Here is a 12,345-nt window from a genome sequence, read left to right as displayed (position 1 = left end):
AGTCTAGTCTCTGGACGCTTTAAAGCTCCCTCGTATGTGTTTGAGTTTGTGCTCACACATGTACCCATCTAGATTCTCCATTCTCTTTTGTTCATCTGCCTGGCATGCAGTACCATGCTCTTTTAATTATTGCAGCTTTGCAGTATAGTTTAATACCCATTTGAGACTCACATTTTTTAATGATGCCTTTCTTGTCTGTTGTTACTTTAGTCTTGCTAGTAACTTTAAATTAGTTTGCAAAACTTTGTATGTTCATATTGTCATTAGTTTGTTATATTTCAAGCTTTGCTTCTCAGCCAGCCCAAGGGTTATTGAGAAAACTGCATTTTGAAATTACTTAGATTTGGGAGAGACAATTTTTTTGAGTGTCTAGTTTTTACTCACTGTGGTCATAACCACAGCAGTTTTTGCAATGTGGATATGGAATTACTGCTCAGTTGTGGGTCGCAGCAGATTTCAAATTTTTAAATATGATAGAGAATGTTGGGAAGCTTTTATGCTATAATCATTGTTTTATACTTTATAATTTTTTCTTCTCCTTGATGAGATGTAATACTCTAGAATGTTTTTAATGTTTTGGGTCCACAAAAGATCTCACGGCCAACCTTCTTTAGAAAACAGTAGGTGGTACCTGAAGAATAGCTAGCCTTTTCCATTAGGGGCTGCCCTCTTTTCTTAGTAATGTGCTACAGGACCATAATACATAGATATCTTCTATAATTGTTATTTTAAATCTCTGCAATAAAAAATGATGCATTTCTGCCCCTTTCTAATGGGGTGAACAAATCTCCTTTCTCTAAGCCAGATCAACCCAGTTCCTTTGACTTTATCTAAAATTTAGGTTAATGATCCAGGTTTGGATCTCATTTAGATAATTGGAGGCCTTGTAAAACCATTGGGCTGGCTTTTGTCGATTAAGTTGGATTTGTATTCTGTGTATATTTCTTTTTAAACCCATTTAAAATCCAAGCCATTATAAAAGCTGTCTTGTATGGTGCTCAGGACTTTGTTTTTCAGTTGAGTTTTCTATTTCTAAAGGACAGTTGTATTTCATTGTAGATACTTTCTCATGTTTTTATTTATGAATTGACTACTTTCAAGGGTCAAGAACCCTTTTTTTTCACTCTCTTTTTTGGGTCAAGTTCTTCTGAATGTATCTTAGAATCAGCTATGTATCTATGTAGACTCGGTGGGAACTGAAGCTAACCTTGCGCCCGTGCCTACGCCCCACCCTCTCACCTGCTTCATGTTCTTGTTTGTGTCTTCTTCCTCTTCTGCTTCTTAAGTCTGTGATGAGTATGTGGAATCTGTGCCCACAGTGATCCCCAAGCCACTCTGCCCGGCTACGGCCGAGACCAGCGACAGACAAGAGCAGCAGCGAGCGCTATGGCCTTGGGGTTACCCCATCCAGAGTTCATTAAACCGGAGAACATGGTTCTCTAATCCTCCTCCTCTCGCTCTCTGGCCTGGTTCACAGCAAAAGAATCTTGACTGTTGCGTATTATAGATGAACTTTTGACCCTTGTTTATCAATTTTTCTTAACGTTGTGGCAAAAAAAATACATGTTTCAGATCTGTGTGTGCCCTTTTATAAACTATTATCAGGCAAATGTGGCCATCATGACATTTGACCCTTAAATAAGAAACAGTATCTTTATAGCAGTAATTCTATGCTCACAGAAAAGTATCAAATTCCCTAATGTACACAAACCCAAATTTTCCAGTTATCCCAAGTTTGTCTAAAAATGCCCCTCGGACCACTGTGCCATCCAGGTGGGCATTGTTTATGCTGGGACCGTCCTGAGTGGTCCTCTTCTGCCGCCTCCCGTGTTTTCTCTTCCTGACATTGACTAAGAGACCCCTCTGATTCCTTGAAGATTATCCCACACTCAGGGTTTGACTGAAGGTCTCCCTTGAGCCCTTGTATTTTCTGTGTGTGTGTGATTTTTCAGAGGGGAAGCCGAGTATTACATCATCATAACCTCAGGCACACTGCTCATCCTACTTTTGGTTAAAACTAAATTTGATGGTTTTGTTATGTTACTATCTTTGATTTTTAAATTCACAGCAGTTTTTTACTTAGCTTGTACTGTCATTCTCCGAGAAGAAAAGATTTAAAACAAACGAGAATTTAGGCAATTTAGTAGTTTTGACCTTTTCTCCCCAGTTTATTGTTTATATTTGTTTTCTGATTTAATATTAAGCTTCTAAATACCCCCCTTTAAAAAAAAGATAGTGAAATGAAAAGTCCTGGAGCTCACGTGCAGTTTGAAGTGCATCTTATGTAGTATGCACCCTTCCAGCTTTCTCCGGGTCCTCTGGCTCCGTAGTTACATTGCATTTCAAGTGGTTAAGGGACCATTAAACCAACAGCTGATGCTTGCAGGATGAACTTTATGAACAAGGGTCACTGGATCAGTTCACTGTGTTTGTTCTGTGTTTTGAATCTTTATAGAGCAATGGAGGAACTAAACGGCAAAAGCTATCCCATCAGAATTACATAGCTTATCAAAAGCAAGTTATTCGACGAAGTATGAGGCATAGAAAAGTTCGTGGTGAGAAAGCGCTTCTTGTTTCTGCTAATCAAACATTAAAAGAATTAAAAATTCAGGTAAGGAAAAGGGACCGTTTGTTTAAGTGCCCTGTGGACTTGTGAGGGCCGGGGCTGGACTGGGTTCCTGCTCTCATTGATATTGTTGTGCATATCTGTTTTCTTTCTGGGTTGGTCTTTAACATCTGTCTGTTCACTGTCAGAAGGCATGGAGAGAAGCTTTTTATATTTTCAGAGTAATGCTTACATTGTAAAAATTATGACCATTTTTTATCTGTAACAATCAAAGGTGTGTTTTGAAAACTTGAGCAAGCCTGAGCAGCCTTCTGATAATGAGAAACACTAAGAACCACTTAATTAGTCACATGTTGAGGTTGTTCCAGAAGAATTGTTCTCTGGCTTTATTGTGCTGTATGCTTGCCTTTGTCCACGGCTAGGTATTTGAACCAGGTGACCAGGATCTACTTTGAGATGTAAAAGGTGCAACTCCTTAATTGAGTCAGAAATTCTTTCTTACAGTATTTTTAGTGGCGGATAAATCTGCTTGTTAGAATTTTAAAATTCCTTCTACCCCTTGTAATACAGTGATTATTCAAACTTAAAAAGGTATAAGGCTTTGTTTTGGATGTTTTTTTTCCCCTCCCATTGATAACACTAATTGCTTTCTGTGTTTTATCAGTTGGTGACCATTGTGGAGGTGTTATGAAAATGCTTGGGATAATAATATTTCTTGGTATTAGTTCTAATGTACTGTAATTGAGTATTGCACTATTCAAAGCTTAGACAGACGGATCAGATAAATTCAAGGTGTCTCTAAAAACAATCTAGTCCCTAATCTGTTTCAGTCAGAATCCATACCCAAAAGTTTGATCAACGTCTTCCCCACTTTGCTACCGCGATGTGGCACAGTTGACTGGCTGTGCATTTTTCTTGTTGCTGATGTTTATCATCGCAATCGCAGCAACAATACAGGCTTCCTTTGAGGGTGTTGTGTGTGCCAAATTGTCCTGAGTACAGTACTTCCCTTGGTTGAACCCAAGGCTCTGAAAATAACCATGTTGGCATAATGTCTTTACTCTGTTATTGTACTTTTTATATCTGAGACAGCTTGTTTTTATCACCAGCTTTCTGCCTGTCAGTGGTAAACCTCGAATATGCAAGCCCTTTAAATTATAAAAAGAGCCCCTGTGGCTAAAGACATTTTTAAAGCAGCCTCTGCTGCTTTTATTATGGACTGCCATTTTTGAAGAATAAATCATAAGTCAGCAGAAGTAACCTCTCCATCTGAGTGTGTGTTACCTGCACGAATGAGCTGCTGAAAGACAGCAGCTGTCGGTGAAGCCCCAGATGTGCAGGCCCTTTGCAATGTCCTCCCTTTCATTTCCCATTCTTGCTTCCAGGATCACTGTGATCCACAGAGAGTTAGAAGAAAGGGCAACAAAATGTGATTTTCCCTCTGCGCTCAGTGGTGGTCTCTTCTGCAGCCTGAATAGCCATGGCTGTTCTATAGCATTAGGGCCTGTAAAGGGGGGGGGGGGGTTCTCAGTTTGCAGCAATGGGTGGGGTTTTTTTAATTAATGAGTATGCAATACATTTCATATGGATGAATAGTTTTTCTCTGGGTGATAATAAGATTACAGCCTCTATAAAACTAACTGTTCATTTAGACAGAGATCCATGTGCAGCTGCTTAGAAGTATAATGCTCCTTAGTTGTCCTTCATCCTCCTCTGATGCCGTAAAGTGAATGAAGTACAGTTTATTCATTGTTGCCCAGAAGACGCCATGTGTAATGGGACTGGTAAATTGAGGCTCTGAGCAGGTGATAGCCCCGGCCGCAGAGGGGAATCCATTTTGACAGCACGTTGAAATGGGTGGGCTGCTGAGGCCCCGTGCCTGCATTTCCCTCCTTAGCTCTGCCCTTGGCGGGCAGAGAGCTGCTCACCTTCAGGAACAGGCTTTTCATTGCTGGTGTTACACTCCCTGGATCAGGAATGCCGCACCCGCTGCTTAAACAGATGTGCTGGGCGCCTGAATGATTCATTAGGGATGATCCCAGTTTCCCTGGTCTTCAGTTCACCTTCCTCAGTCGTCTCCTCACTGCAGACACACGCTCATGTTCCGTAGCACCACTTTTGGGAAAGCTGCCTTAGCCCCTTGTCTTCTTTCCTCATGCACACATTAGACCACGCATGCACTTCCTGCCACATTGGAAATACTTTATGGCCTTCATTCTGATGAACCCCTCTAGTATGGGATTGAACATTTTTTTTATACGAGGATAAGTTACCAAAAAAAGTATTGCTACTGGGATTCCAGTTCATGCATGCACTACCCGTTTATTCCAAGCAAAATGTGCTTGTACTTGTCTCTGCCATAGCGGGTGGTCCAGACAGTGAAGAAGGCACTTTAGGGTGCCTTCAAATCCAGGGTCCAATCAAATAGTGCCCTCCGAGGGGATCTGCAGAGAGGTCAGCTCAGAAGGCTATGATGACTGTTGGGGTCCCAATTGGGTAATCTTGACAGATTTGAAGAACACAGGACTATCTTGAGGATTTTTCCCCCTTTTTTTGTTTTAATCACAATGGTGCACCTGCACATCAGGAGGCCATACCCCAGCCATCCTCTGGCCCTGATAATGCCCCCTTCAGACTTCTTTCTCTTCCCCAAATGCTAAGAACAATTCCAAGAAACGTGACTTAAGTCCTTTGAAGACATGAAACTTACCATTTTGACAGGATGTGAATTAAAGAGCACAAAATTCTTTGGGGAGGGGTCAGAGAGGAAGAAGAACTGCCTTCAGAAGTTCAGTTTAACAGAGATTGCTGTCCTGTGGTTTCATAGCTATACTTTTTTACTTACCCTTGTATTTTGAGCACTTAGCGTGTGGCACACAGTCGCTTCTTAAAGTACTAAATGAATTTGTATATTGTTGCCAGCACCTCTCTCCGATACGCCTGTCTGGAGGTGAGTGCTGTTTACCGCCACACAGGGGAGGGCGAAGACCCTCAGCATGTAGGAAGTGGACATGGATGCTCACCATCCAGCAGCTCGCACGGCGCCCCCAGCACTTCCTTCTCCTTTGCTCCCATTTGCTACCCTGGGCCTGGATGCCCCTTCTTCCTGCCTGTGTGTGAAACTGGGAGAGAGCTCTGGCCAGTAGGACTTGCTCACCAGAAATAGACTTATTGCTCAATATTGCAGGTCATTAACCATGCCAGTACACTTCATTTTGTTAGCCATAGATCCTGTTTAATCCGTTCTTGCTTGCATCTTGAGGCGTGATGCATATTTGAGAAGTCCAAATAAGATTCTGGCTCTCCAGCCAAGGAAGAAACTAGTGCTGTTGTCATTGTACTTCTTTAGCTCTGTGCATTATCAAAATGATACTTTAATTACAGTCTCCCAGCTTTTAAAGCTCTTGGGTCTTATTATACACACAGTTGGATCAGAACTGCTTTGCTAATAAGTTCCAAAAGTGTGTAGGTAGAATGGTTTCCCGTAACACCATAGACCAGCGGTTCACAACCTTCCTCATGCTGCAACCCTTTCATGCAGTTCCTCATGTGGTGGTCACCCCCAACCATAACATTATTTTTGTTGCTGCTTCAAAACTAATTTTTCTACTGTTACGAATCAGGCGACCCCTGTGAAAAGGTCGTTTGACCTACCCACCCCAAAGGGGTCATGACCCACAAGTTGAGAACCACTGCCATAGAGGTTGGTGTAATATAAGATATATGCAGTAGAATATGCAGCCAAGTTAGGAAGCATAATAAATGAATACTCGTCAACTTGCCCTCTCAGCTAAAAGTTTCCTCTCTGTGTGTCCCAGCCTCAAGTCTGCTTGTCTTACCCCCACCCCAAGGTAACTTATTACCCCAAATGACCATGCACACACAAAAAGGGAGAGACCACTTTCTAAATGGGGGTGGGGAGATACATTACATTATTAAACATAAAGGCAATTCTGAATATATTTTATTTTTGCCTCTTAGACCAGAACTAGAGTTGAGTGTAATACTCCCTACCTTTCAGGAATACACATTTTGTTTTATAGGATGGACACACAGTCTAAGAATAGACCTGAATTATGTATCACAGGCTACTTGCTAAAGGAGTGAAAACAAATAGGAGAAAAGTCCAAAAGGATGACTATTTCATATGAAAATGGTTTATGAAAGTTAAATTTATACTGCTTTATTAAATGACATGGACCTGACAGAGGTAAAAGTGGTAGTGTTGACCTTGCCCGTGCCTTATAACGGGAGTAGTTGATGGCTGGGTTTCCCCCACACCCCACCCATGAGTTGGTGGTTAGGTACAAAACAAAAGACTGTGTAATTGTTTCCTAGTTCTTGTGCAGCTATATTAGGGAGATCTTCTCAGTGGGAATGTAACAAGTGGGCAGACTGCACATTGTATCCTTTGTACGCTGGATTCTAAGCGTTCCTACATTATTGATTCAATGAGGATATAGGTCTCCATGTTTTTCTTAATGCAAGCTTACTGTACTTTTATATTGTCACAGATCATGCATGCGTTTTCAGTTGCTCCTTTTGACCAGAATTTGTCAATTGATGGAAAGATTTTAAATGATGACTGTGCCACCCTCGGTACCCTTGGCGTCATTCCTGAGTCTGTCATTTTGTTAAAGGTAAGTGTCAGCTCCTGACTTAAGGAGCTCTAGGGAAGTCTCGTGGATACACACCCAAGTGTCAGCTGCAGGGAATGGTGATTGAAGGGTGCCTAGATGCCTCCGCAGGCTGGACTGAGACCCAGTTGCCAGGAGTTTTTACTGGCTTCTGTATTCCCCAGGTCCAACCAATTCTTACGAGACTGAGAGGCGATTAAGACGTCTTTGGTCTTGATTTTGTGTGTCACCGTAGGCTGCAGTGGCACCAGACCCTCACCAGCTGCCTGTACCTAAGAAGGCCAAAATCAATGTCCATGCCTTTGTGAGGTCAGGTTCCTGATGCCTGCAACTTACTTGGAGTGGATTGAGGTTGCAGGCGTAAGTGATCATAATTTCCCTAACACTTCATGCCTGAAAACTGGTGTCCCTGTCCCATGGGATCTTTGCTGACTGACTCTTGAAGGTCTCAACATCCTCCCTAACTTTGGAATCAGGAGAATTAACAATCTGCCTCCTAATAAAGTACCCTCTCTTCTTGGCTCAAAAGTACCACACAATCAAGCCAGGAAACACGAATAAAGGACAAAGCTCTGTCAAGACAGTCAAAATCCTTTCCATTGGCTTAATGAGATTCTTGTCCAGGATATGGAAATTGGCTTTGGGAAGAATGTGTTTAGTAGTAGACGTGGAAGGTACTTTAGAAAAGGTGGGGGGTTCTGAGAAGTTGCGGAGAGAGAATCATTGAACCAGCCTCATTCGCATGGTCCTCCTCTCCCCAAGGACCTCATTTAGTCAGCTTTCCTTTGCTGCCTTTGTTTCTTGGTGGCCAAAAGGATCCTATTGTGCCAAACACCACTGCATCATGTGCTAAAGTAATTTTTCAGGTTTTGAGCTGTGAAAGCTATGCTTTTTATACCCTAATTCTAATTCTGATGTGATAAAGCTCAGCCCTGAAAATGATGAAGCAGACCCACACCTGCCCCTACCTGCGCACACACACGCTGTTCACGTCTGGACACTAGTAGGAGATTCAGTGACATGATTTTGAAAACCATTTGAGATGCTGAATCCCAGTGATGCTGTCTTAAAAGCCTAGCACTGGCCAGCCTATGTTATGAAAGGTTTGTTCTCAAGGTAGATCAGGAATCTGGTCACTTGCCCCTTGCTGGAAATCATACAGACTCCCTGATTCCATGCCGACTTTGCCCTGAGAAAGAAATGAGTATGCTTGTCTTTAATCATTTTAGAGTAGAGGAAAACTTATTTTCAAAGGTCTAATTTTACTTTACATCTCCCTAACTCCTTGTGCTACCACGAGCTTCTTAACTCATATTAAATATTTTTCTTGTCTCGAACATTTCTGTAGCCAAAAGCATTTTAAGGGGCCAGAAACATACCGCATGCATCCTGTAGGGCAAAGAGTCCAGATCCGCACTTGGCAGGTGAGCTGTGTAAACCTGGACCTTGCCAGCCAGGACTGGAGCAGGGCTCTCCACTGCATCTCATAGCTATCTCCCCGTATTTGAATCATAGCCCATACTTGAATGTGATGAATATCTGACATTCTTCCTCCTGGATCCAACTCTTGTGTGGTTTTGAATTGTCTTCGTTTGTTTTCCAGGCCGATGAACCAATTGCAGATTACGCTGCAATGGATGATGTCATGCAAGGTAAACATGAATTTGTTTTAGGAATATCTGTTGAGGAACTGTTGGCAAGAGGTGGAATTAGAGATACTGCGATGCTCTAACCTTCTACCTTGAAAAAACTAATCTTACAGTATGTCCACCAAATTTTGGAAACTGGAAGCAGAGAGAAAAAAAATGTATTAGCCTAACCAGAGGAAATGAAATAAATAAATATAAGCCTGAAAACAGGCATGATAAAGAAGAAGCAACTCACTGCCATCAAGCAGATTCTGACTCATGGCAAACCTATAGGATAGGGCAGAACTGCTCCTGCCGAGTTCTGAGACTAACTCTTCCGGGAGTGGGAAGCCTCGTCTTCTTTCCACAGAGCGACTGATGCTTATGAACTGTTGACCTTGACGTTAGTTGTAACCACTATGCCACCCAGACGCTTACAAGAAGCAAATCCCACTGCTGAAACAGGCAGCAATGGGAGGAAGCAGGTACCTCTGACGGAGGCTTGAGAAGGAGATGTATACCTAAACCCTGGACAGCTGGTGGAAAGGCAGTGTCAGATGCAGTTACTACCTAGCCCACAGACCTTCGGGTACCCCTTCCTTCACAGTTTTGTTACTCCTTCTCCACTTTAGAAGGACAGTCAGTGCTGATCCATTTCCAAGAACTCCATGAAGACATTGGACTAGAAAGATGGGAATAGGCATTGTTAAAATGCTGGCAGCCAACCTCATAGCTCCAAGATATCAGCACGGAACATCTCTGGGGAAGCTGGCCAATTTTACGAGAATAGTCTCCACATTTTTAAACACCAGTTCATCTTATGGGTACTTTTCAGTGAAGGCCACATCGCATACCCATTGTGAACAGAGCTCCAGGGAATGTTCTTAGTACCTTGCCCTTAAACAGATAGAAGTGGACAGTGGAGGCATGAAATAAGAGAGGTCCACCAACTAACTGGAATAAAGGAAGTATAAAGAAAACTTAAATTTTCCTACCAAAAAAATTAATATTTAAAGAGCAAACTAAGCTAAGGCTTAGATAAAAGGGACAGTTGAAGAAAAGAAGGAATTTGGGGGGATACAAAGGCTCCATATGAATGAAAACTCATGCCTAGAACAATCCTAAACGCTCTAGAAATAGTTACAGAAACAATAGGGCATAAAGAATGCAGCAGTGACCAGGTCCAGAAAGATAGAAATGTGCCAGGCCGGGAAGAAATCTCACCCAGGTATTCCAGGGGGCTCAGCAGTGGGCAGCATCAACAGTGAGAATGATGTCCGAGGTGGAGATGGGTTTAACGGCAGACATTTCTGTGTCAGAAGACTGCCTTGGCAGGTAGGTAATATGTAAAGCTAAATTTTATCTTAGCAACGTAGTCGTCATCTAAAATGACAAAAGAACAATGTGTGCATGTTGTTCAAAAATAAAGAGGTGAGAACCAGAAGAAACAGCTGCCACTTGTGGAATTGGGGTCTAGCAGGCAGGGAGGGGGGAGGTGTCACACTCTCCAGAGGATGGCACTCAGGGTGCCCCTCCAGCCCTCCTCTGGCATCTTAGAAAACGGTGGCCCTGTCACCAAGTTTGCTCCACCAGCATTTGACTTTTTAGATGCACTGCTTCCATCGAAGCAAACTGGTGGGGAGGGGGCTAGTTATCAGATGAATATCGCCCATAATTTACAAGTAATGATCATAGGTGAGTAAGGTAACGAAAGTTATTTTAAACTCTACATCTTTCGGCATTGAGTGCTATCACTGTCACAACAGTCTTTTTAATTTAGAATTCTTTTCTTCCCTCCCCAGTGTGTATGCCAGAAGAAGGGTTTAAAGGTAAGTTATATTTGTCATGTGTGGTTCAGGAATGTCAGGGTTATGTTCTAATTTTCTATTAAATCAAGGCTACAATTTGATTTAAAATTTTGATCCCGTCTCAGTCTTGTGACTGAAGTTAATTATCGTTAAATGTGCGTTATTCGAGCTCCTTTACTAACTCTTTCAGCATCAGGCCTCAGATCGGGTCTGGGTGTTGGAAGCATCTACCGCCAGATGGCCGCTCACTTTCTCCATCTCATTTCATGGGAGGAGTTTGGGAAATTAGCTGGTGGCATTTCGAGATTCATATTTAACCTTTGCCGAATTCTTCCTATCAGTCCCATTCTAGAGCATGTCCGTTTGTATCTAACTGATTGCAATTAGAGCTGGAAGAACTCACCAAATTATATCAGGTTTAGTGTAAAGGTTTAATGAATTTATTTGGAATGTATGCATTTCTTGGATTATTTCTTGGCTCCTGTTCTGATCAACAGAAATACTTCTTATTCCATCCTCTGACGTTTGTAGCTGTCAGTGCTGCTATTCTGCTTGGGGTGTTGGGTGGGTGCGGGGGCCCTCCAGAGTTCCACTGGAGCCGTGTAGGTTTGAATAGAATACTAGGGGGGTCTTTTGCCAGAGCCAACAGATGGACAAAGCTCCTGGCCTCAAACCTCCTCTCAGCCCAGCTGTCTATCTGGGCCACTGCAAGAAACTCCTGATTGATTTAAAGAAAACACAACTCTATATATTCTTCAGCAGCAAAGGTCTGCTGTGTTCATTTATTAAACTGGACATTCCCGATTGGGGGTGCGTTCTTGACAAATGGAATACGGTAACACTTAATTTGTAGTTCACCACCGTGCCTCCGTGTGTGTTTCTTTTCCCAGGTACTGGTCTACTCGGACATTAATCTGTGAACACTTGCTGACTGCTCAGAGTGACCAGAGAGGAAGAAGAGTTTGACATGTTAGGGCATTGAAAGAAAATTAAACTGCTACCTGACTCTTCCAAAAGGCAAACATCCATCCGTTCGAAAGTGACTCCCAAATGCCTTATGTCAAATAAAACAGATTGCACTGAAGGACATCAGACTTGAAGGAAATGTTTCAGATTTTATATTTAAGGCCAGGGGTGGCGGGAGGGAAGAGGGTCAAGTGAAGATTGAACAAGTGTCGTAGCAGTAACATAAATCATGCTTACATGCGATTTCTAGTCGTGGGAGGGAATAAAGTTCTGTGGTATTTCCTTGCTCAAGTTTCACATCAGATGCATTGGTCCATAAGGAAGTATATCACTATAGATGGAACAACATTCTGCTCTGAACTAAAATCATTCTTTAGAGACGTCAACCTGCTTACCAGTCCCTGTCTTTGATACATACGCTACTTTCAATAAAGCATGAACATGAAGAACCTGCCATAATTGTGGAAAACTGTCTTCAGAACTAGACTCGTCGGGGCAGTGCCAGCATACTCGCCTTACCTGCTGCCCGCCCACCCAGCGGTCTATCTCTTAGCATTGGGGACAGGAGGGGCCCCACCACTCCCCCTCCTCTTGGGCACAAGGAAAATGCCTCAGTGCTGGCTTCATAGGCGCTGCGGCACGGGGCTTTTCAGGATGCAGGAGCAGGTCCGTCCCGAGTGGCGGCACCCTCCTCCAGTCTTGCCCGCCATGGCTTAAAAGTGGGAGATCAAAGGCACCCT

General features: G+C 42.8%; 1 protein-coding gene across 2 annotated transcripts in view; it reads left to right on the top strand.

Moving 5' to 3' along the window:
• USP48 (ubiquitin specific peptidase 48) overlaps nt 1-11,726 on the top strand; it is a 98,500-nt gene extending 86,774 nt beyond the window's left edge. For both annotated transcript variants that reach the window (XM_075551965.1, XM_075551955.1), the window contains exons 23-27: nt 2,456-2,611; nt 7,081-7,206; nt 8,807-8,855; nt 10,634-10,660; nt 11,530-11,726. In XM_075551965.1, coding sequence (XP_075408080.1) covers nt 2,456-2,611; nt 7,081-7,206; nt 8,807-8,855; nt 10,634-10,660; nt 11,530-11,552 — 381 coding nt within the window. In that variant the 3' untranslated portion in view covers nt 11,553-11,726. The remainder of the gene's footprint in view (nt 1-2,455; nt 2,612-7,080; nt 7,207-8,806; nt 8,856-10,633; nt 10,661-11,529) is intronic.
• The last annotated feature ends 619 nt before the right edge of the window (nt 11,727-12,345 follow it).

The sequence above is a fragment of the Tenrec ecaudatus genome, chromosome 1, assembly GCF_050624435.1.
Source record: "Tenrec ecaudatus isolate mTenEca1 chromosome 1, mTenEca1.hap1, whole genome shotgun sequence".
In the NCBI taxonomy this organism is placed as follows: Eukaryota; Metazoa; Chordata; class Mammalia; order Afrosoricida; family Tenrecidae; genus Tenrec; species Tenrec ecaudatus.
Note: the sequence above shows the minus strand (reverse complement) of the source record. Positions and strands in the feature narration are given on the sequence as shown.